The sequence below is a fragment of the Eriocheir sinensis genome, chromosome 19 (genome assembly GCF_024679095.1).
Source record: "Eriocheir sinensis breed Jianghai 21 chromosome 19, ASM2467909v1, whole genome shotgun sequence".
In the NCBI taxonomy this organism is placed as follows: domain Eukaryota; kingdom Metazoa; phylum Arthropoda; class Malacostraca; order Decapoda; family Varunidae; genus Eriocheir; species Eriocheir sinensis.
The window spans coordinates 507,923-532,819 of NC_066527.1; the positions used below are offsets into that span (position 1 = coordinate 507,923).

At 40.9% G+C, this 24,897-nt stretch overlaps 1 protein-coding gene and 1 long non-coding RNA gene across 5 annotated transcripts; one reads left to right on the top strand and one right to left on the bottom strand.

Moving 5' to 3' along the window:
- Nucleotides 1-248: 248 nt before the first annotated feature.
- Nucleotides 249-23,554, bottom strand: LOC127000480 (eukaryotic translation initiation factor 4B-like). Of its 4 annotated transcripts, none has more exons than XM_050864201.1 (13): nt 23,427-23,554; nt 19,631-19,768; nt 17,929-18,098; nt 16,637-16,753; nt 14,980-15,130; nt 13,771-14,043; nt 10,116-10,193; nt 9,159-9,257; nt 7,180-7,282; nt 6,213-6,515; nt 5,320-5,508; nt 4,435-4,846; nt 249-2,067 (listed from the first exon to the last, which is right to left on the bottom strand). In XM_050864201.1, exons 1-13 carry the CDS (start codon nt 23,437-23,439, stop codon nt 2,014-2,016), a joined length of 2,100 nt encoding a protein of 699 aa, XP_050720158.1. In that variant the 5' UTR covers nt 23,440-23,554; the 3' UTR covers nt 249-2,013. The 4 variants fall into 4 exon arrangements, with proteins under 4 accessions (XP_050720158.1, XP_050720157.1, XP_050720159.1 ...); XM_050864200.1 differs by having other exon boundaries at nt 17,929-18,101; XM_050864202.1 differs by lacking the exon at nt 9,159-9,257 and having other exon boundaries at nt 17,929-18,101.
- On the top strand, nt 18,110-18,672 carry LOC127000487 (uncharacterized). The gene is made up of 2 exons (XR_007754079.1): nt 18,110-18,462; nt 18,594-18,672. It is a non-coding gene; the product is annotated as an uncharacterized LOC127000487 (long non-coding RNA).
- Nucleotides 23,555-24,897: the final 1,343 nt, after the last annotated feature.

The window sequence follows — 24,897 nt, forward strand, 5'->3', positions numbered from 1 at the left end:
GAGAGAGAGAGAGAGAGAGAGAGAGAGAGAGAGAGAGAGAGAGAGAGTTATATTATAGATCAGCGGTCTTATCATGTATGCAGAGAACTGACAACAAATGGATGATCAAAATATGGGTGACAATCCTAAAAGTCAAGGCAGAGGACCAGGTGAAGGGATGAATTTACAGCATTTGCCAGAGAGGAATTGAGTACACTAACATCACAGGTGGAAAACGTTGGGAAAGGCCTACAGTTATAAGTCCAGGGGTAATTTATTACTTTATTATGCCAAATTATAACACAGCACAATAGTAATAATAATAAGCAACACTGCCCCAGAATAAAATTTCAGGGCCCAAGGAGTAAAAAGATGTCTTACCATACCAAGTCTTCTTTAATCCTAGCACACTCTGCAAAGGCATAAAAACAGGGAAAAGCAGATTATAAAATTATACTTACTCTGCTAGCTCAGGTTAGTGCAAGTGACAAGCTTACAGCAAGTGATGACACGTGTCAAATACCCAACACATTAACGCTAACCTAACTTTACGTCTTATACATCCAAGAGAACAACACTCACATTTAATTCTATGAAAACTACTCGGCCATGATTTATGTATTTTGTTATATTTCCTTTTACAATGTCTCAGCAACAAAACTGATATATATATTTATAGATTAATAAAGATCTCTTAACCTTAGTGCATCCTGGCGGCTAGGTACCAGGAGCTGCTGCTTAAGCTACTAAGTATGATAAGCATAATAGTGATAACATTAACTAAGTGCCGAGTCCTGCCCTGACAACACCCTCTCTGCCTCGCCCGGCCCGTCCTCCTCCATCTCTCCGCCCATTGCCTTCCTCTCTCCCTCTCGCCTCCCTCCAAACACGTGACAGTCATCTTTGGCAGACAGCCACAGACAGTGCTCGGAGCATCAGTCGCAAACACAGACGGTCAGACTGGAGGGAAATGTCGGCTCTGCTCAACTGGCCTCTCTTTCCACCTTGCTCTCTCTCACCTCATTGTCTTCTCCCTGTCTTTCTGTCTCAGGGGGAAACAGCTCAGTATGATAAGCACCTGGAGGGCAACACAGCCTTGGGAGGTCATCATCACAGGTAGAGAAGGCTACAAGCAGTCGTGTCAGACCACAGCGTGTTGTCGACACTGCCGCCAAAAGCTGACTAACAGACCGACTGACTGACTGACCAACAGACTGGGAGAGATATACATGCACCACTGGCGCCGGCTGCTGTGCCCCGGCGTGACCCGGCACTGGCACACCCACGAATACCCTCTGCAAGCTTTTCTCTCAAGCCAACTCAAGGACAAAACTAACGTCCCAGGAATAAAAAATTGAGAAAAATGTTGAGCGAGTCTTGGGAACGCCGCGGCTTGGGTGTGTTGCCAAGACTCGGTGTTGTGGGGGTTTGACGCAAGTCTTCAAAGCGACTCGAGAAAAAAAGACTAGATTTCGGCATTGACTACAGTGTTATACAGAGAAAAATCGTGAACCATCTCATGAGATGCGGAAATGATGAGTGGCATTTCTTTGACCAAGATCTGCACACTTAAAATCGTTAAAATCAAATCACACTACAGAGGTCAAACAGTGTGTGCTGAAGATTTCCAGGACTGTTCACATCCCTTCCAATACTTGCCTGAAACACACCACCTCAAAGGGAGTAACACACAGGAGTTATTCTTCAGAGGCAACATGCTTCAGCCACAGCCTGGAGGGAGACGATACAACCCTAAAACTCAGCATGAATCGGCGACATATAAAAAAGCCTGGACATCCCTCTGTGCTCAGCTCCGGATGACCGCGTGGGTGCAGCCGGGTGGGGGCCACGCCGGGGCACGCGCCGAGGTGCCGGGAACACTGACAGCCACCACAGGGTGTCTGTCACTGGGCTGGTGGCGGGGGCTGTGCCGGATAGGGCAGCGAGAGCTCGTCAGGGAGGCGGCCACACACTCTGGAACGCCTGCAGGCTAGACGGCTCGGCCTGCCTGGCACGCTACTCGGATTTGAGCTCCTAATCTTCAGCCTCCAACTCAAGGCCAGAGAACTTGTTGGTGGTGTCAACGACCTGTGGGCGGGTGGGAAGAGAGGCATTAGTACTGGACGGCTAACAGGAGGCAATCAGAAAGGCAAACAGAAGACAAGTGTGCATAAAAGAAACTCACAGTATCATGTAGATGGGAAGCAAAGACTCATAATATAATGTAAGATGGGAAGCAAAGACTCTTAATATAATGTAAGATGGGAAGCAAAGACTCTTAATATAATGTAAGATGGGAAGCAAAGACTCATAATATAATGTAAGATGGGAAGCAAAGACTCATAATATAATGTAAGATGGGAAGCAAAGACTCATAATATAATGTAAGATGGGAAGCAAAGACTCATAATATAATGTAAGATGGGAAGCAAAGACTCATAATATAATGTAAGATGGGAAGGGAGGACTCATAATATAATGTAAGATGGGAAGGGAGGACTCATAATATAATGTAAGATGGGAAGCAAAGACTCATAATATAATGTAAGATGGGAAGGGAGGACTCATAATATAATGTAAGATGGGAAGGGAGGACTCATAATATAATGTAAGATGGGAAGGGAGGACTCATAATATAATGTAAGATGGGAAGGGAGGACTCATAATATAATGTAAGATGGGAAGGGAGGACTCATAATATAATGTAAGATGGGAAGGGAGGACTCATAATATAATGTAAGATGGGAAGCAAAGACTCATAATATAATGTAAGATGGGAAGGGAGGACTCATAATATAATGTAAGATGGGAAGCAAAGACTCATAATATAATGTAAGATGGGAAGCAAAGACTCATAATATAATGTAAGATGGGAAGGGAGGACTCATAATATAATGTAAGATGGGAAGCAAAGACTCATAATATAATGTAAGATGGGAAGGGAGGACTCATAATATAATGTAAGATGGGAAGGGAGGACTCATAATATAATGTAAGATGGGAAGGGAGGACTCATAATATAATGTAAGATGGGAAGCAAAGACTCATAATATAATGTAAGATGGGAAGCAAAGACTCATAATATAATGTAAGATGGGAAGGGAGGACTCATAATATAATGTAAGATGGGAAGGGAGGACTCATAATATAATGTAAGATGGGAAGCAAAGACTCATAATATAATGTAAGATGGGAAGGGAGGACTCATAATATAATGTAAGATGGGAAGGGAGGACTCATATTATAATGTAAGATGGGAAGGGAGGACTCATAATATAATGTAAGATGGGAAGGGAGGACTCATAATATAATGTAAGATGGGAAGCAAAGACTCATAATATAATGTAAGATGGGAAGGGAGGACTCATAATATAATGTAAGATGGGAAGGGAGGACTCATATTATAATGTAAGATGGGAAGGGAGGACTCATAATATAATGTAAGATGGGAAGGGAGGACTCATAATATAATGTAAGATGGGAAGGGAGGACTCATAATATAATGTAAGATGGGAAGCAAAGACTCATAATATAATGTAAGATGGGAAGCAAAGACTCATAATATAATGTAAGATGGGAAGGGAGGACTCATAATATAATGTAAGATGGGAAGGGAGGACCTATATTATAATGTAAGATGGGAAGGGAGGACTCATAATATAATGTAAGATGGGAAGGGAGGACTCATAATATAATGTAAGATGGGAAGGGAGGACTCATAATATAATGTAAGATGGGAAGCAAAGACTCATAATATAATGTAAGATGGGAAGCAAAGACTCATAATATAATGTAAGATGGGAAGGGAGGACTCATAATATAATGTAAGATGGGAAGGGAGGACTCATATTATAATGTAAGATGGGAAGGGAGGACTCATAATATAATGTAAGATGGGAAGGGAGGACTCATAATATAATGTAAGATGGGAAGGGAGGACTCATAATATAATGTAAGATGGGAAGCAAAGACTCATAATATAATGTAAGATGGGAAGGGAGGACTCATAATATAATGTAAGATGGGAAGGGAGGACTCATAATATAATGTAAGATGGGAAGCAAAGACTCATAATATAATGTAAGATGGGAAGGGAGGACTCATAATATAATGTAAGATGGGAAGCAAAGACTCATAATATAATGTAAGATGGGAAGCAAAGACTCATAATATAATGTAAGATGGGAAGCAAAGACTCATAATATAGTGTAAGATGGGAAGCAAAGACTCATAATATAATGTAAGATGGGAAGGGAAGAAAGGCATTAGGACCTGAAGGGAAACAATAGGCAAACAGAAGACAAGTGTACATGAAAGAAACCCATAATAACATGTAGGTGGGAAGGGAAGGAAGGCATTAGTGCTTGAGGGCCATCAGGAGGCAAACAGAAATTCATACAGAAGACAAGTGATTTATCTCCTATAACAATAATAATAAAAGTGTGCCATTCTCACCTTCTCCTCCGCAGTGATCTGGCTCTTCACCTGGGGCTCCTTGTGCTCCTTGGGGTGGGCGGGGCCGTCATGCTGCTCGCCACGCTGACCCTCACTCCGCTGACCATCGTTGCGCTGGCCATCGCCCCGCTGGCCATCACTCCGCTGGCTGTCCATGGATCCGTCCCGCACAACCCTCCGCTCCTCACGCTCACTGGGGGGGCCGTTCCTGAAGTCCCTTCCTCCATCTCTCCTGTCATCCCTTCCTCCATCTCTCCTGTCATCCCTTCCTCCATCTCTCCTGTCATCCCTTCCTCCATCTCTCCTGTCGTCCCTTCTATCATCTCTCCTCTCAGGCCGCCAGTCATTACGATCATCTCTGCGGTCATCTCTCCTGTCATCGTCGCGGCGCTCAAAGCGACGAGGCTCATCTCTGGGGGCACAAGACATAATTGAAGGGAAGGATAGGACAGGATGGGAAAGACTGTGTGATTACTTATATTTACTTAAAATAGCCCCAAACTCAATTTGGACCATATTTCCACTAAAACCATAGAGACAGAACAGATTATTCTTCCACAATAAGATATTTTTTCACAGATCCAGCATCCATTAAAATCATCCACCCATTTGTCCATCCCTCACAAAATCTCATCCACCTTAAGAAGAATCAAGTGGAGTAAAACTGACCTAAACATTCCTTTCTCCAAGATGTCCATCACTCATTATTGCCTTTCTCTGTATTTCCACAATGATACCCTTACCAACAACCAACAGAGGCTAGTTAAGTGTTTGTACCCATCTCCCAATTAGTTATGTGGAGGGTGGTTATGCTGCCTCTCAGTCTTCCTGCCCTATCATGAAGGAACAAACACCTGACCCCAACTAATGGTCACAAAAACTCACTTGACAGCAGGCTCCAGCTTCCGCAGTTTCTCCTCAATCTGGCGCTCACGGGCAGCTGTGTCCACTGGCTTAGCTGCCCCAAAGATGCTGCCTCCTCCTCCTCCTCCTCCACCTCCACCTCCACCTCCCCTACTACCTCCTCCTTCCCTACCACCTCCTCCTCCTCCTCCTTCTCCTCCCTCCTTGCCACTGGGGAGAAACAGGGATGGGAATTATTCAAGCAACACAAATGATGAGAATACCTAATGTTCACTACCCAGCACAGTAAAGTCTTCACATTCCAATATCCACTGGTCCAAGGAGCCAACGGCCCAAATACATAAAGGAGGGAAGCTGAAGAAAAGCTGAGGAAAATATTACATCCATACCACTTCAGGAGTAAAGGACACTATACAAGAAAATTAATAAATAGTATATTGAATTTTTTCTGTGCCTTCTGCTGTTTGAATTATAATGTACTTTTATTGTAAAAAGGCACGGTGAGTTTTGAAATCCAGCCCTTTCTGTTACTTTTCTCTCAACTTATTGCACTAATTCAATAAATTTTGCTCAATTTTGTGGGTTCTCCTGCTATGAGATTTCACGCTTTGAGCATCACACGACAGCTGTGCTTAATTCTGCGCAGTGTGTGTCCTGTTGTTGTGATGTGTGTATGTAAAATATGTAAAAAGTATATCTTGCTTTAAACAATGACTGGTGCGCTGTATTATGCATATAGATTTTGTTCGCTAATCTTGATTTAGTGAACTATTCCACTACAATGAGCTAAAAGTAAAAGAAAAAGATACTTCTGCAAAACTGAGTCTACTGCATGGGAAGTCTAGGTACGAGAAAAGATATTAAAACAAAGCAGTCTTCATCTCCAGCAAACACTAGCGGCCGGCACAACTCACCCTCTGGGGGGAGGCGGCTCCCTCCCGTGGTGAAGCTTCTGCTCAATCTGCTTCTCCCGGGCAGCAGTGTCCACGGGGCGGGCTGACCCAAAGATGCCGCCACCACCGCCACCGCCACCGCCACCGCCACCACCGCCTCCGCCGCCGCCACCGCTGCTGCCGCCACCGCTGCTGCCGCCGCCACCACCACCAACAGTGCCGCCTGATTCCTTCTTCTCATCTGCACCACCACCGCCGCCTCCACCGCCACCGCCACCGCCGCCGCCACCACTGCCGCCACCACCCCGGGGTTGCAGATTCAGCCTGGCAAAGACAGGCAGGTGAGGGGGGGTAGGGGAGGGAGCAGAAGACCAGGGCAATAAAAATCAGGTATATAACAGCTTGTATATACCTAGTGACAACCAATATATGGAGTGCTTGTTCCCTTGTACTCAAGAAAAGAACAACAAATAATAATAAAATAATGAGTAAATAATTGAATAACAGAAAATAGCTAATGGAAAAAATACAAACGAAGATAACTAATGAAAAAATATATGAGAAAATAACTAATGGAAGAAATATAAAAGTAACTAATAATGGAAAAAATATATAAAAGAATAACTGATGGAAAATATAAAACAAAACAAGAAATGGGGAAAAAAATGGAAAAAATATTAAAGAAAAAAATTGAGGAAAATAATGAATGGAAAAAAAATATAAGAGAAAATAACTAATAATGGAAGAATTATAAAAACAAAGTAACTAATAATGGAAAATATATATAAAAGAATAACTGATGGAAAAGATTATAGGTAAAAGAAAACAAGAAATGGAAAAAAATGGAAAAAAATATTAAAGAAAAAATTGAGGAAAATAATGAAAGGAAAAAAAATACAAGAGAAAAAAAAAAGAGAAAAATAAGTAATTAAGATAAATAAAGCATACTACAAGAAGAAAAAGTCAATCCCAGACCCCAGGCACTCACTTAGGCCTCTCCCTGGGCGCGCTGTCCGACCCACCACCACCACGAGGGGGACCATCGCCGCGGTCCCTCCGCCAGGGGTCGTCACGGAAGCCACCGCCGCCACCTGACCCACCAAACCGCCCTGGAAATTAGCACAGATCATCCGGCAGAGGGGAAGAAGGTGAGACGGAAGGGGGAGCAGGCAGGGGAAGATAAGGGTGAGGATCTACAGTGGGTGGGTGCGGTGTGGATGCGAGGGACATGTAATAGAGGCCTTTTTTTTTTTTTTTTTTTTTTTTTTAAAGCAGATGAGACAGTGCAAGGGCGTAAAAAATATTAAAAAAATATGAAAAAAAAAAAAAAAAAAAAAGCCCGCAACTGACTGCTTCTAAAAGGCTAAGGAAACAAAGCTCAGCGATGCACAACACAGGGGATGGAGGCACCAGGGACAATGCCGCAGCACAGATACGGAAAGGGTGACACATGACAAAGAGACATCGCTACATGAAAGGAAGGAAAAAAGCTGACATCCACACATAATTACATGAAAAAAAGAAAAACTAACACACATATTTACATGAAGAAAAAAACTTACATCCACCGGAAACTTGTGGACAAAAAATATCACAAGAGTGGATCATGACCAAAAAACTGATACAACCCACAAGAGAAAATTACTATAAGCTATGCAAAGACTAATACTAGCAATGGCATTTACAATAATATCATCATGAGCAAACAAGCCAAAGAAAAGTGAATCTGAACAAGCTACAAAATTACTGCTATAAATTAATCAAGTAAATTATTGCATTGCTGAAAATTAATCATGGCAAAATGAATGCATGATGGCAATTATTTCTGGGTAACAAAGGAAGCAAAGGTGTGGGCACAGGGCCGCTGAGTGCGAATCTTGGGCTGTGTGCAAGGCAGTGGTCCCTGTCAGGGGCGTGCTGTTCACTGGACCCTCAACACAGTGCACAGACTTGTACCACTAATCACAACAGCTTGATATCTTTGCTTTATTCTCCACCCCATTCAATGTCTCCCTAAACCCATTTCCCACCTTCCAATGTTTTAATTAACAGCACTAATATAAATAATAATAACACCCATTTATCATAAGAGTTCCCACATCCTGCAGAAGCAAGATGGGAAGCAGAATATGTCACATGACCATTCTCATTAATAGTCCAGGCAGGAATTAGTTAAGGGCTCTCCCAGACTCTGCCCCAAACTCCAGTGTCAGAGGAGCTTCCCTGTAGCCACCTCTTGCAGCAGGCAGTGGGAGTCAGGCATGTATTCTTAATCCCCATGTTCCAGGGATGAATACAATAATAATAATAATAATAATAATAATAATAATAATAATAATAATAATAATAATAATAATAATTTGTAGGAGCAGTAAATGAGTCCATTACTAATAGCATAAGCAAATAGCTTCATGCACTGCCACAACAGACAATAACATAATAATTTTCAATCTATAAAGTGTGTGTGTGTGTGTGTGTGTGTGTGTGTGTGTGTGTGTGTGTATTATATTTACCTAGCAGTAGTTAAATTTGGGTCATGCTCTCATTCTCCTGCCTCTATATCCATATTTATCCAAGTTATCTTTATATACATCCATATTTATCTTCAAACTCATGAATGCTCCTTGCCTGAACCACCTCTGGATTGACACTGATCTCTTGGTCAACAATTCCAAATAACAAGCTGAATTTCTTTTCTTTTTTTGTCCATGTGATTTATTATTAAGATGGACAATTTTTTTCCCTTTGATTATGTGTTTCTGAGTATCATTTCTATTTCTATCCTTAACCAGTACAGGAAAAGGGGGGAGCGGGTGACAAAGACTAACCATAATAATAATCAATCATCAAAAAACAGGCATCAAAAAAGCATAACAATAATAATAATAAAAATAAAAAAAGATGAAGGATAATATGATACTGGTAATGAAAAGCCTCGACCCTTGCTAGAGAGAGGCTCCAGCTTACCTCGGTCCCTGTCATATCCTCTGTCCCTGTCATAGCCTCGATCCCTGTCATAGCCTCGGTCCCTGTCATAACCCCTGTCACCATATCTGTCCCTGTACCCTGTAAAACCAGCCATAGGAAAGGATAGGGAGGGAGAACAAGGTGAAGAAAAGAGGAGAAGGCAGCAGAGAATGAGTAGGAGGAGGAGGAGGAGGAAGATGATGAGGAGAAAGAGTAGTAGGAAAAGGAGGAGAGGAAGAGAGAAGGATAATTCATGAGACATCATCACATTAAGTTAGGGTGTTCTTGTGAAAACCATAGTGTGTGCAAACTGATATATTGTGTGTAATGTATCAAGCAATAAAATTCTATGAACATAAGATAAAACACAAAGAAAATGCTGGGTTGTCTCAAGATCTGTAACTCCTGAAACATAAAAAAAATATGAACTCACAGCAAAGGGTGGCCCCAAAATTTGGCGAGTCACAGGTTGTTAGGGGTGACTGTACTGTACTTTAAGCCAGCCTTCAATAGTGTCCAGTTTTTACTTCTTCATATAATTGGATCAGTGAACCTCAAAAAGTAATACTGATCAAAATTCTAATTACTTCATCTGCACTTACTAGGAAATGGATGTATTGGCATGCAAGGAAATACAAATATCATCCAACACTAACCTCATTCCACATTCAGCATTCTCGCCTTCCACTCCTCAGCTATTACCAGAACCTCCATCATATTACTTCACACACACACAGGCACTCTATAATAATTACTCGTTCCCACACTCACACAGCCTTCCAACACCTTCCAAGTTTCCATCAGTCTCCCCTTCCACTCCTCGGCTATTACAAGAACTTCCAGCAGATCACTTCACACACACTGCGCAACTCACTACAGCTCATTCACCAGCCCTTCCCCTCAGCTCCCTCCCCCCAGCACATGCTTCCCCTCCCTTCCCTCCCCCCGGTACCTCACCTCTGTCTCTGTCGTAGCCTCGGTCCCGGTCTCCATAGCGGTCTCTGTCACTGTACCGGTCTCGGAAGCCACCACCGCCTGCACAATGGTATTATTATATACACATTTGTGATACACAGGACTTAACCTACTCATGGAGTGTGTGTGTGTGTATTTACCTTATTGTGATATATGGGAAAGGAGTTACGATCACACTGTTCCGTCTCTGCGAGTGTGTCTACTATAATCCAATTTGGGCTTAAACTCATGAATTGTTCTTTTCCAGCCTGTTGTGGAATGCTGTTCTTCTTGGCGTCTTCTACAGGCATCCTTTTTCATCTTCCTTTCATGGCCTCTTGAGTCTCTTGTGTCCCATGGTATTCGATCTTCCTTGTCAACTGTGTGTGTGTGTGTGTGTGTGTGTGTGTGGTGTCACTTCTACAGGCATCCTTTTTCATCTTCCTTCCATGGCCTCTTGAGTCTCTTGTATCCCGTGTTATTACATCTTCCTTGTCCACTTTCTACAACCCACTCAGCACCCTATACACCGAAATCAGATCTCTTTTTCTTCTCTGTTCCAGTGTCGGTAGGTTCAACTGCTTCAGTCTCTCTTGGTATGTTATATCTCTCAGTCCTGGAACCACCATTGCTGATGCCCTCTGAATCCTCTCTAATATCCTTAATCCTTATATTCAACTTCATACTCAACGACCATGCTGCTGATGCGTATTCCAACTTTGGATGTATCACTGTCACAATTTTTTTTTTTTTTTACATCGCGGCCTATTACGCCGTTAGGCTTTTTCACTGGTGGGGCCTGATGGTCAGCCCAGCCCTTTGTGGCGCAGGCGAGTGTTTATATTGGCGCCATCTTGAACTGGCTCATACTGCCCCCTGGAGCTCATCTTTGAGTCTCTTTGGAGAGGTAATCTAGAGTCTGGGTTGATAGGTGGTCTTCAGGGCAGCATGTGGGTAGTCTTAGGCCACTTGGCGGTGACTGAAAAATCCCAGCTATGTGGCGGCCAGGATTCAAACCCGCGTCCCTCCTGCAACTCCTGACGCGGCGCCGGCACACTAACCACTCAGCCACTGCCTCCTCCTTAATTTCTTCTTCATATCCTCACCCAAATATTGAGAAGCAACTGTTATGTTCTTGACCTTGTTTCTCTGGTGACAAATTATCTGATACAGTCACTCCCAGATCCTTTTCCTATGAAGTTTTCTTAAGGGGAGAGTCTGCCGTGAAAATATGAAAACAATTTTCAAAAAATACAAAATTGAGTTATATGCTCTATGGTAACACCGTATCCTTTAGCTTTCGAATGGTAAAAAAAATTCAGTCAGACATAAATTTAAATGCCAACAGCGAGGAGATTTAAACTGGCTACTGCGAGGGCGTGGCACGCTGACTGCGGCACATTAGCTGGCATGCCAAAGTATGGAATAAATGTTGGAAAATTAAACATGCAGCAATCTTCAGGGTGAAGTTTGTAACCCATGTAACAGTTTTGGAACACAATTATGGATATGAAAAGTACAACCTGCTCAGAAAGATGTTTGGAACAAATGAATACATAGAAAAAGGATTAGAAATGAGAGAAAAGAGAAGAATTACACCGAAGACAATAAAGAAGAAGAGGAAGACAGCCAAAGGAATTCCAACCGATAGCTATGCACCTGGAGAGTACTGATCGAACCTTGCAACAATGAGGGGCGTGGCGCGCCCTGACACCCTCACTTTTGAGCGATTAATACCTTTATAAGGGGGGACAAGGTGCCTGATCCTTTTATGCACTCACTGATATGTGATTACTGATCCCATAAAATTCATATGAAAATAGCATTAACAGTACAGTACCTTCACTGGGTCGAAGAACTTTAGCAAAACTTCAATCCCGTTTTTCTCAAAACTAGTACAAAATTAACAAAATTATTTTTTGCTTTTATTTTCTGCACAATTTTCATGAAACTTTCAGACATACAAGATCATATATCGTAGTAAAACGTGGCAAGATGTTTTTTTTTTTTTAAATGGCAAAGTTTATATATATATATATATATATATATATATATATATATATATATATATATATATATATATATATATATATATATATATATATATACAGTAAAACCCGATTATCCGAAATGGAAGGGGAAGCCTCTTCGGATAAGCGATTTTCGGATAATCCGGATTTATGGCCGCCATTTTGATCGCCGCCATTTTGATCGCGCCAGTTTGATCGTTGGCATTGTGGCGTTCGACTGCCGCCGACGATGTAAACAATGAAACCAAACAAACACCGCCACGCTAAACAAAGTAGTGCGCTTAAAACATGTGATGTAAAAGTTTTATTGTATGTTTGTCTGTGTGTCTCCTTGTCTGGACCAGTGTATGTTGATACTTGTGAGCGTTGCAGATCTGAATTGTGAATGTTGCAGAGTGCGATTGTGAATGGTTGTGCAAGCTTGACCTTGATGCATCGTGCAGGTGGAGACACAGTATGATGACTCATATTATCGCGCAACTCGTATGTTGGAAGGGGAATGTGGCATTGAGTGGAGATGGGAGTCGTGTTTGTGTCGTTGTCTTGAGAATGCGGTGTGAGAGTAGTCGTGCAGTAGTTTGTTAGATTCGCCGCACCTCGTCCTTGCTGGGCGAAGGTGCGGACGTGGTGTTGTTGAGAGTTTGTTTAATGTTTTTGTCTAATACATTGATCTATTCGTTACAAGCTATTTGACAATACGTATTAGAAAGCATATTCATTTTAACTGTTCTTATCAATTTTAAATGTGTTAATATAGTACATATGTAATTACTGTTATTTATTTTGATGTTTTATAACGTTTTAGTATAGAATTTTTTTAATTGCATTATCAGATCAATTTGGATAATCCGGTTTTCGGATAATCCGCTTAGGATAATCGGGTTTTACTGTATATATATATATATATATATATATATATATATATATATATATATATATATATATATATATATATATATATATATATATATATATATATATATATATATATATATGGGAAAATTATCCAATTTTTTTTAAATAAAAAAAAAAAAATAAATAAATAAATAAAAATCTTGCCAAATTAAATTGTTAGACAAACAATGAATCATCAGATGTGCATGTCAGAAGAAAGTCTAAAAAAATGGCTGAGAAAAATTCAAAAATTAAATAAAAACAATGAAAAATAATTATCTTAATTTTTCATTTCATCTGATCAGCTTGAAATTTTCATATGATAACAAAAGGTACTAATATATACAACATATAAATTATTCATGACCATAGATGCAATTTTAATCCACGGCAGACTTTCTCCTTAATGCTTTTGTTTCTCATTGTATAGTTACCTGAAGTTCTCTTTTTACTCTTCTCAAATTCCATCACACCACATTTTCTGATGTTATATATATTCCATTTCCCATCTGCGACTCCACTCCTTTAGCCTGTCTGGGTGTGTGTGTGCATGTGGCTCTTCCAAATGATTTTGCAACATGACACACACACACACAAAAAAAAAAACACTACAGAGCAGACTGACAAAGAAAGCTGCTATATAATTTTGCCATTTTCTTTAACCTGTACATAAAATAGCAAAAGGTAAACATTATTAAACATCAACAGACAACAAAATACTCAACAGTACTCACCTCGGTCTCTATCGCCAAAGCCTCCTCGGTCTCTGTCCCCGAAACCACCACGGTCTCTATCGCCAAAGCCTCCACGATCTCTGTCTCCGAAGCCTCCACGGTCTCTATCGCCGAAACCACCACGGTCTCTATCGCCGAAGCCACCACGGTCTCTATCTCCAAAGCCGCCGCGATCTCTATCTCCAAAGCCACCACGATCCCTGTCCCCGAAGCCTCCACGATCTCTGTCGCGGTCGCCGAACCCTCCACGGACGGGGCTGCGGTTATCACGATCTGTGGAAGGGGGGGTTGTGAGAGGCAGAAAGCATGAGCATAGAAGCGTTGAAAACCAGGAAAAGGCAAAGGAATGTGAGAGGAGTTTTGTGAAGAAAAAAAAGGATGAATATAGAAGGGAAAAGCAAAGGGAAGAGGAAAAAGGTAGAAAAGGGAGAGGGGGGTTGAGGGAGAAAAAGCATGACCATAGAAGTGTAGAAAAATAGGAAATGGCAAAGAAAAGGGAAAAGGCAAGGAAAGAAAAGGGTAGAGAAGGGAGGGGAGGGTTGAGGGAGAAAAAGCATGACCATAGAAGTATAGAAAAATAGGAAATGGCAAAGAAAAGGGAAAAGGCAAGGAAAGAAAAGGGTAGAAAAGGGAGGGGAGGGTTGAGGGAGAAAAAGCATGACCATAGAAGTGTAGAAAAATAGGAAATGGCAAAGAAAAGGGAAAAGGCAAGGAAAGAAAAGGGTAGAAAAGGGAGGGGAGGGTTGAGGGAGAAAAAGCATGACCATAGAAGTGTAGAAAAATGGGAAATGGCAAAGAATAGGGAAAAGGCAAGGAAGGAAAAGGGTAGAGAAGGGAGGGGAGGGTTGAGGGAGAAAAAGCATGACCATAGAAGTGTAGAATAGGAAATGGCAAAGAAAAGGGAAAAGGCAAGGAAGGAAAAGGGTAGAGAAGGGAGGGGAGGGTTGTGAGGGGCAGAAACCACGAATATAGAAAATCAGGAAAACAAAGAAAAGGGAAAAGAAAAAGGTAAAGGAGAGTTACAAGATAGGAAAAGCAGGAACAGAGAAGGAAAAGGCAGAGGAAAGGGAAAAAGAAAAAGAAAAAAAAGAAAAAGAAAAGGAAAAAGTGTGGAAATGCCTGGGTTTTCATCTTCAATATTACAAAACTAAACCAAACAAATAAAGACAAGTGGAAGACCCGCCCGTCACCAGCAGCACACACCCTCACCTTCCCTGGGAGGGGCCGCCCGCCAGTCTGACACGCCCTCACTGCGGTCAATGCGGTCATCATCACGGTTGCCACGGTCTGAGAACCCTCGGCGCTGGTTGCCTCCCTCGCCCTCGGCAATGTCCACGCGGATCTTGCGGTTACCCATGACCTGCGGAGTTGGGGGGGGGGCAATAAGTTATTCAGTATATCCAGTCAGCTGTAGCATTTTTAATTTATCTATTTATCTTTTTACAGCAAGGGGGGCAGATCAAGGCCAAAAAACAGGAACAGCAACAAAAAAGCCCGCTAGACACTGTTCTCGACAAAAGAAAAATTAACAAGAGGCTGTACGTGAGGCCAGGTTTGTGGAAAGGAGTATACCTATGTTGGTTTTGAAGTGTGCTGCAGTGTGTTAGGTGGCTAGCATTCACATTATCCAGTAACTTTTGGCATGGGAGTGCTGTGTTGTGTGAGGTCAAGTGTTTCTTTTATAGTATTGAGTGTTAGCAAGTGTTGTGTTGGCTAGCGTTTGCAATATTGAGTGTTAGCGAGTGTTGTGTTAGCTAGTGTCTTTATTATTGAGTGTTAGCGAGTGTTGTGTTAGCTAGTGTCTTTATTATTGAGTGTTAGCAAGTGTTGTGTTAGCTTGTCTTCATTATTGAGTGTTAGTGAGTGTTGTGTTAGCTTGTGTCTTCATTATTGAGTGTTAGCGAGTGTTGTGTTAGCTTGTGTCTTCATTATTGAGTGTTAGCGAGTGTTGTGTTAGCTTGTGTCTTCATTATTGAGTGTTAGCGAGTGTTGTGTTAGCTTGTGTCTTCATTATTGAGTGTTAGCGAGTGTTGTGTTAGCTTGTGTCTTCATTATTGAGTGTTAGTGAGTGTTGTGTTAGCTAGTGTCTTCATTATTGAGTGTTAGCGAGTGTTGTGTTAGCTTGTGTCTTCATTATTGAGTGTTAGTGAGTGTTGTGTTAGCTTGTGTCTTCATTATTGAGTGTTAGCAAGTGTTGTGTTAGCTTGTGTCTTCATTATTGAGTGTTAGCGAGTGTTGTGTTAGCTTGTGTCTTCATTATTGAGTGTTAGCAAGTGTTGTGTTAGCTTGTGTCTTCATTATTGAGTGTTAGCGAGTGTTGTGTTAGCTTGTGTCTTCATTATTGAGTGTTAGTGAGTGTTGTGTTAGCTTGTCTTCATTATTGAGTGTTAGCGAGTGTTGTGTTAGCTTGTGTCTTCATTATTGAGTGTTAGCGAGTGTTGTGTTAGCTTGTGTCTTCATTAATGAGTGTTAGCGAGTGTTGTGTTAGCTTGTGTCTTCATTAATGAGTGTTAGCTAGTGTCTTCATTATTGAGTGTTAGCAAGTGTTGTGTTAGCTTGTCTTCATTATTGAGTGTTAGTGAGTGTTGTGTTACCTTGTGTCTTCATTACCAAGACAGTGTTGGCTTGGATATATGCTGTCTTGTGTTAGGTAAAGTATCTGTGCATTACCAAGTCAGTGTTAATTGGAAAATGTGCTCTGTTGGGTTAGGCAAAGTGTCTGTTGTGTATTACCGTGCTGTATTGTGTTAGCTGATGCCTATACAGTAAAAAGTCTGTGCTGTGTTGTGTTAGCTATAAGAGTTTCATCACTGTTGCTTCACTAGCCAGACATACAGACCCCCCAGCATCCCCAGCCAGTACTCACATCATCATTCTTGGACAGGGCCTCAATCAGCTCAGTTCGGGTCTCAAACTCCACGTAGCCAAACCCCTTGAAGCGCCCGCCCTCGCCTCCCTCCCTCGGCAGGCGGATGGACTTGACCTGTGGGGGATAGAGGAGGCAGCTGTGGGGCTCGCATATGCTTTGTGAGAGGAAACAGAGGCGTGAAACATAGGGAGAATAAACAAGAATGAAACGTAGTGAGAATAAACAAGTGTAAAGCATAAAATGAAGAGGAAAAGGATGAAGGCAAGTTGTGAGAATAAAGAAACATAAAATAAATCATAAAACAAAGTAGGTACCAGGAAAAAGATGAAGGCAGGATATGGAGCTCAGATCTGCCTCGTAAAAAAAATAGATGTGTAGTTCGTGAGAGTAAACAGAAGAGTGAGAATAAAGAAGTGTGAAGCATAAAACAGTTTTCAGAAACTGAAGGGGAAATTTGAACCTCCTGTCCGCTTCATTAAAAAATATAAATACAGTATTTCCTGCAATATAAGACACACCTATAATTTGGCAAGATATATTTAGAAAAAAGTAAAAAACATTTTTCCTGATCTTAATGTGTAAGAAGTATTACATTTGGCCACCTTGCTTACAATTATGACTACGATACCGTATGTTACTTTGTGCCCTTCTCTGTGTTCAAAGTGTTCCACTGTTGGCTGAAGAGTTATAGCGCTCTTACCCTGAGCAGCTGTGACTTAGAAATGATAAACAAAAGGGTTGGTTGGTAGCTTCACTCACTGCGCAGGTATACTCACCAATACAGAAATCATCACGCAGCACTATAGTCGATCAACTCTAACTTGAGCCTTTAGGCACAGCTCCCCTGAGCCGCGCTGCTGCCCCATCACCCCATCACTCTCCTCAGAGGAGCTCGCTACCCCCCCTCTCTCATATTTACGTTATATATAATATCTTTTGCTAGGCTGTGCAGGAAGTGAGAGTGAGACCTACGTGAATCTTCCATGGTGGCGGAAGGGTGAATGGTGCAGCACCATCGCATGAGCCACGTTGTCAAGTGAAATGGAAGGTTTACAGAGTCATTGTCTTTCCCTTAAATCCCAAGCCATTCATAACACTATGCAGTCACAGTATGAATATATCTATATTCCATAAACAGATAACATACAGACTAACAGTGAGACAGATCGCCATGTGCAGGTCATCACTAGATGCATAAACAATGCAGGTTTCCCCTGGCCAAGCCACAGGGCTCAAGTCAGAATTCAAAGACTATACACATCCTCACTACTTCACAGCTTGTCACCCACCTTGAGGTCCCCGAAAAACCGGTTGATGTCGCTGTCATCCACTTCGAATGGCAAGTTGGCGATGTAGGCAGTGTAGGGCGGGTCCCTCGGTACTCTCTCGGGGTCCACATCAGGCTCCCGGGCAGTGCGCGGGGCCGTGGGCAGCACCAGACGCTCAGGCTGGTAGCGATCTTCTATGGGGACGGGGGTCAGTTTGTGAAGGCGCTGTTTCAATGAGTCTATATACATGATGGCACCACTATAAACACTTGCCTCCCCCATAACAAGCTCAGGCCAACCATCAGGACCCACCAAGAAATCCTACCAGTGCCAAAAGTGAAATATAAAAGAAAAAAATCAATAAATGAAATAAAATACAAGATGGCGCCACTGTAAACACTTGCCTGCCCCATAACAAGCTCAGGCCAACCATCAGAACCCACCAAGAAATCCTACCAGTGCCAAAAGTGAAATATAAAAGAAAAAAATCAATAAATGAAATAAAATACAAGATGGCGCCACTGTAAACACTTGCCTGCCCCATAACAAGCTCAGGTCGACCATCAGAACTCACTAAGAAATCCTACCAGAGCCAAAAGTGAAATATAAAAGAAAAAAATCAATAAATGAAATAAAATACAAGATGGCGCCACTATAAACACTTGCCTGCCCCATAACAAGCTCAGGTCGACCATCAGGATCTACCAAGAAAACCTACTGGTGACATAAGTGAAACATGAAATAATTACGTAAATAAAAAACAAATGAATAAAAAAGCCCTTCCCTTGACACCAGTTCAAGCAATAGGTTACAAATTTAGGATTGGTTAATATACATTGGGTTAGCGAAGGTGCCACTATATGAGGTGTCAATATACAACCAATAGGTTACCAATTTGCAAGTCTTTCTATATCACCCCCATTTGGTATTGGCTGATGCAACAGTTTCTACATTTACTTATACCAAGAGCCTCAATGGACCGTATTGGCTATCCGGCGGCGACTTGGAGAAAGTACTGTTTTGACTTAACTCGGTTCCTCTTTTCTATTTCGGGAAAAATTAATACTGGCTGTCGTTTTGAGCCAATGTCCAAACGTGGTACCTGCTGGTAGAAAAAAATGTATATACCCTTTGCTGGTAAGGCTTTAAGGTTTGCATCTGTGTGTGGTGTGTGACCACTGCTTAAGAATGATTTAAAGTTGCTGTTAAATAATTGTCAGTAGCTGTTTTGACTTCTGTTAAGATAAGTGATTTGCAGAAGCCCTCTCGCTGGAGAGGGCTTCTGCAAATCACTTATCTTAAGAACAGAAGTCAAAACAGCTACTGACAATTATTTAACAGCAAGTTTAAATCATTCTTAAGCTACTGGAGAGCAAAATAAAGCCCTGAGCGAAAAAATACGAAACCTCCAAGCTGTGTTTTTCCTGTTTGGGCCACTCAGGAGACTGCGGCCCGCGGCACATTCGCCCCTCAGTGGTCACACACACCACACACAGACGCAAACCTTAAAACCTTACCACCAAAGGGTAAATACATTTTTTTCTACCAGCAGGTACCACGTTTGGACATTTGGCTCAAAGCGACAGCCAGTATTAATTTTTCCTGAAATAGAAAAGAGGAACCAAGTTAAATCAAAACAGTACTTTCTCTGAGTCGCTGCCGGATAGCCAATACGGTCCACTGAAGTCACTCTAATCCTTGTTGTGTCTTTCCCATCACCCACCCTCAAAGTCCTCGCTCTCCTCAGCCCAGCTGCTCTTGTTGACCACCACCGACGAGCCGCTGTTGTTGTTGGAGGCGCCCAGGAACTCCCCCAGCGAGAGGGAGATTCCCTTCCCCCTCCCCTTCTTATTCTTTTTACCTGAAAGTGGAAATGTAATGCAGGTTACAGAGAGAATATATAGTTAGTCATTGCTAGGCCTAGAGAAGGTGGATTTGGAACTAAACTAACCAGCAAGATTTTTAAGGCTTTCCACAACACACAAAAGACAAGAATTTATTTTCAAAACATCCTTATCTTCTAAATAAAACAGCAAATACTAAATAGGAAAATGGGTGAAATAAAATAAGTGAGTAAATCTATAAGTAAATAAATAAATAAATAAAAACTGAAGTCACATGTAGTGCTGTCAACAATTTGCAGAACAAGGAGACCAGAAAAAAAAATCCAAGGACCCCACCCAGAGCATTGTTATATGATTACCAGTGTGCTTTAGTGAGGCCTTGGTATCAGCAGGGAGAGTTCCCAGCCTCGCCTCGGTGTGGCCGGGTGTTATCACTACAGCCTCTAACACACAACCTTTACTAATGGGCCCAGGGTTACCAAAGTCGTAACCTTACCACTGAATAGAGCTATTTCTCATTAGGTTACATGGGAGATCTTTGGTTGTTGTTGGTTGTGGGTATTTTCCATCATGGTTGTGGGTATTTTCCATCATGAATATTAACCACAGCAGGGAAGATAAGAACACTAAGCGAAAAGGACATTATTTCCTATTTATTAACTATCTTAGGTGATTCATATTTCATTCTGTTTTGTAGTGTTGGGTCCTGCAGTAGTGAAGGAAGGGTCTAGATCTTATGAAGCCACTTTAGTGTGACAACTTTGACCAGACTGACTAGTAACTGGCCATAAAAAAAAATGTAATCACAAAGTGCATTGTTCTCTGAGACAATGATGCTTGTGATAGAGCAGAGGAATTCAGCAGCCAGAGTAGGGTGGTGGGCAGGCTGTGTATCTTTTATCACCTTGTTCACTTGGTATTTATACTCTGACTGCCCCTTTTACTCTTTTAGTATCATTATTAACCCGGTAGCAGCGGGTTAATAAGCGAGAAAAATTAGAAAAAATCACCCCTCACACAAACCAGTTCATAATATATATCAAAGCATTTGTGATCAGATTATGTATCATCTATTTTGGAGGGTTTATATCATGGCACAAATTTGGCCTGTCGCTGCTACACTGTAAAGCCACAAATTTGGCCCATTGCTGCTACCAGGTTAATAATTGTTACCACTGAATATGAACTAAACAGATGCATGTATATATGTTGGCAGCCACTTAGGATTAATACTCTTGACTGCCCTTTTACTCTTTATATTAGCTTTACTGCATCTAGCCAACTTAATAATCCTTACTACAGAATATGTACTACACAGATGCATGTAGTAACTATGATGGCATCCACAACCGCACTTATCACCCATGGAAACACCAACAGGCAGTTCTTCAATTCACACTGACCCAAGACAAGGACTAAACTAAGCCTGAACTAAGAATATATACTACACAGAGGCATGTATATATGTAGGCAGCCACCCACTCCCTCACTTACCACCCATAGGAACACCAACAGGCAGTTCTTCAATTCACACTGATCCAAGACAAGGACTGACCTAAGAATATATACTACACAGAGGCATGTATATATGTAGGCAGCCACACACTCCCTCACTTACCACCCATATAAACACCAACAGGCAACTTCTCTAATCTTCACTGACCCAAGGCAAGGACTAAACTAAGCAACAGCTGAGGATAAACTGGCCATGTGTGGGTGTGGGTGTGTGGCTCTTGGGAGTACTTCACTAAGGGTTTAAACAGGTACTGACATGGCTGCACCCTCATGGGAGGACACACCCACATTTCAAGCAAGATTATGACCTGAGTGACCTGACCTGGGCTGGAGGGGATTAGGTAGGGTGGGTAGAGGACCCCCCCCCCAAGAGTAACAGTTGGGTGGAATTATTATAACCTGTCATCTTGATTATGACCTGACAACTTGAGTGACCTGACCTGACCAGAGGGGCATAGGCTGGGCAGAGAACACAAAGCCAAGGGTAACAGTTAGGTGGAATTATTATTATTATTGAGATCCATGAAAAGGGTTCAAGGGAAATAAAGAAAAATTGATACAGAAATCATAATGAAACTCTCTTAGAATGGCACCAGGTGAGTTTTGGCCACACCAGGACACACACACACACACAGAGGTGGATAGGGTGAAAGGAAGACAGGTAAATAAATAGATAGGTAACATATAGTGTGATAGTGTATTGTAGTGAGGCAAAATAAATAATATAATGCCAAAGACAAGCAGTGTGTGTGTGTGTGTGTGTGTGTGTGTGTGTGTGTGTGTGTGTGTGTGTGTGTGTGAGAGAGGACCAGAAGGAGGAGGACCTACGATACAATAAAAAGCAATACAGGTCAAAAGAAGTAGGTAGGTATAGGTAGCTAGATAGGTAGATAGGTTGGTAAGTACAGTGGGTAGTGTGAGATAGTTAAGCAAATATAAAGGTAGGTAGATAGTTAGGTAAATGGTTAAGTAAATAAGAGGTAGATATGGTAATATTTAAACTAACAAGAGCCAGAGAAGTGAGGACTGAATATGAACATGAGGATTAAGTCCTAACACAAAGATAATGGCTCAAATGACTCCAAGCAGACAGAAAACCAAGCCATATTAAGATGTGAGGGCAGAGAATTCATATACACTGACATATTTGACTACTAAACATTGTAAATACATGTTAAGATAAATAAAACAAGTAAAAATTAGTAAAAATAACAATAGGAAGAAAACTAGTGTAAATAAGAGGGAGAGGGAGGCTGGGAGGCTTATAAAACATTTCCAGTCCATTTACAACCTATAGGACATCGTAAATACTTGTTAAAAAGAATAAAACATCAAAAATAGTAAAAATAACCACAGAATGAAGGAAAACTAGAGTAAATAAGACATGAAAGGGGAGAGGGAGGCTGGGAGGCTTATAGTACATTTCTAGGCCACTTACAACCTATAGGACATTGTAAATACTAATAAACATGAATAAAATGAATAAAAATGTGAAAAATAAAAACCAGGAGAAGGAAAACTAGTGTAAATAAGACGTGAAAGGGAGAGGGAGGCTGAGATGCTGTTATTATATTTACAAGCCATTTACAACCTATCAAACATCTGAAATACTAATGAACATAAATATAATGAATAAAAATGAGTACAAATGACCACGAGAAGAAGGAAAACGAGTGTAAATAAGACGTGAAGGGTGAGGGAGGCTGAGATGCTGTTATCATATTTACAAGCCATTTACAACCATTCAAACATCTGAAATACTAATGAACATGAATATAATGAATAAAAATGAGTACAAACGACCACGAGAAGAAGGAAAACGAGTGTAAATAAGACGTGAAGGGAGAGGGAGGCTGAGATGCTGTTATTATATTTTCAAGCTATTTACAACGTATTCAACATGTTGAATACTAATAAACATGAACAAAATGAATGAAAATGAGTAAAAACGACCACGAGATGAAGGAGAACTTGTGTAAATAAGGCGTAAAAGAAGACAGGGCGGGTGCGAGGCTGTTAATATATTCCCCGGTTACTTACACCCCAACAAACACTGCAAATACTCGTTAAATTGAACAAAACGAATAAAGTGAGTTCAAATATGAGGGAAAGGGGCGTAAATACGACGTAAAGGCAGCACATGGCCGGGCACACACTCACCTCCAGACGACATGACGGACAATGCGTTTATTTTGTTCGGTTTTCTGCCCTCTAAGTTATTTTTACTCACTGTATTGCTTTCTACAGCTTAAAAGTCTGTTATCTGTGGGTTTTGGGGTAGAATTTTGCATTATTTCGTTATTTTTGGGCTATATATCTATCCATCTATGGTTATTATTGCTATTTTTTTGTATATATCTCAAAAGTCTCTTATATATGGATTTTTAGGGAGGATTATGCATTATTTTATTATTTTGGACTATCTGTCTATCTATCTATGTGTATTTTATATTTTTCCTATCATTCTAAGTTATTTTTTAATCACTATTTTGCTTTGTATATCTCAAACGTCTCTTATATATGGATTTTTAGGGAGGATTATGCATTATTTTATTATTTTGGACTATCTGTCTATCTATCTATGTGTATTTTATATTTTTCCTATCATTCTAAGTTATTTTTTAATCACTATTTTGCTTTGTATATCTCAAACGTCTCTTATATTTGATTGTTTTAGGCAGGATTATGCATTATTTTGGACAATCTATCTATCTATGTGTATTTTATATTTTTCCTATCATGCTAAGAATTATACATCACTATTTTGCTTTGTATATCTCAAAAGTCTCTTATATACTTGTCTATATACTTAACCTGACTGTCTTTGTATACTCTTTAACTGTCTACTTTTACCTGTCTACTTTGCCTGACTGTCTATTGACTGTCTGTACATATATCGATTTATTTTACCTGACTGTCGATCAATACTCCTTTTTAACTGTCTACTTTTACCTGTCCTGACTGTCTGCTCTTTAACTGTATATATATAGGTACTTAATTTATTTTACCTGACTGTCTATATACTCTAATTAACTACTTTTACCTGTCTGCTCTCTAAAGCTGTCTTATAAGTGCCTACTTTTACCTGTCTCTATATATGTATACTTTCCCTGTTTATAGTTTTTACCTGAGTTTTTACCTGTGTCTGCCCGCCTGCCTGTCTGCATGTCAATTAATCTATACTTTCACTACTCATGCACTAGTACGTGACCCCGAGGCTGCTTTGCTTGGGCCTAAAACAGCTTAATTCCACACCCTAAAACAGAAAATCATGCCTACTCAATTGGACCTAAATAATATGTATTAGACTCATATATATTGTCTTTTAGTACATGCGAAACACTTATAAAATGTCTGGAAATAATTTACTTAGGGTGACGAAAAGAATTAACATGAAAGGTGCAGAGAATGACATATACTTTTTATTTTTTTCTATTACAAGAACTGCGAATATAATACATTAAGTTAATTTATTAGTTCAATGGCCGGGTCACTCCTAAATCAACTTATTAAGAGCCAATGCAAGAGCCATTCTCGCATATATATGAAAATCTTGTTTGATAAAAATGGCTCCTGTTATCGCCATTATGATGAGAGATGTGAGACGGTTTAAATTCTGACGTCATTGCTT

Coding starts and splice junctions, on each gene's coding strand:
- LOC127000480 (XM_050864200.1), bottom strand. Junction 7,283..9,158: donor AGGATATGACAGGGACCGAG/GTAAGCTGGAGC, acceptor TTGGTGGGTCAG/GTGGCGGCGGTGGCTTCCGT. Junction 2,068..4,434: donor AGATCACTGCGGAGGAGAAG/GTGAGAATGGCA, acceptor ACCCGCCCACAG/GTCGTTGACACCACCAACAA.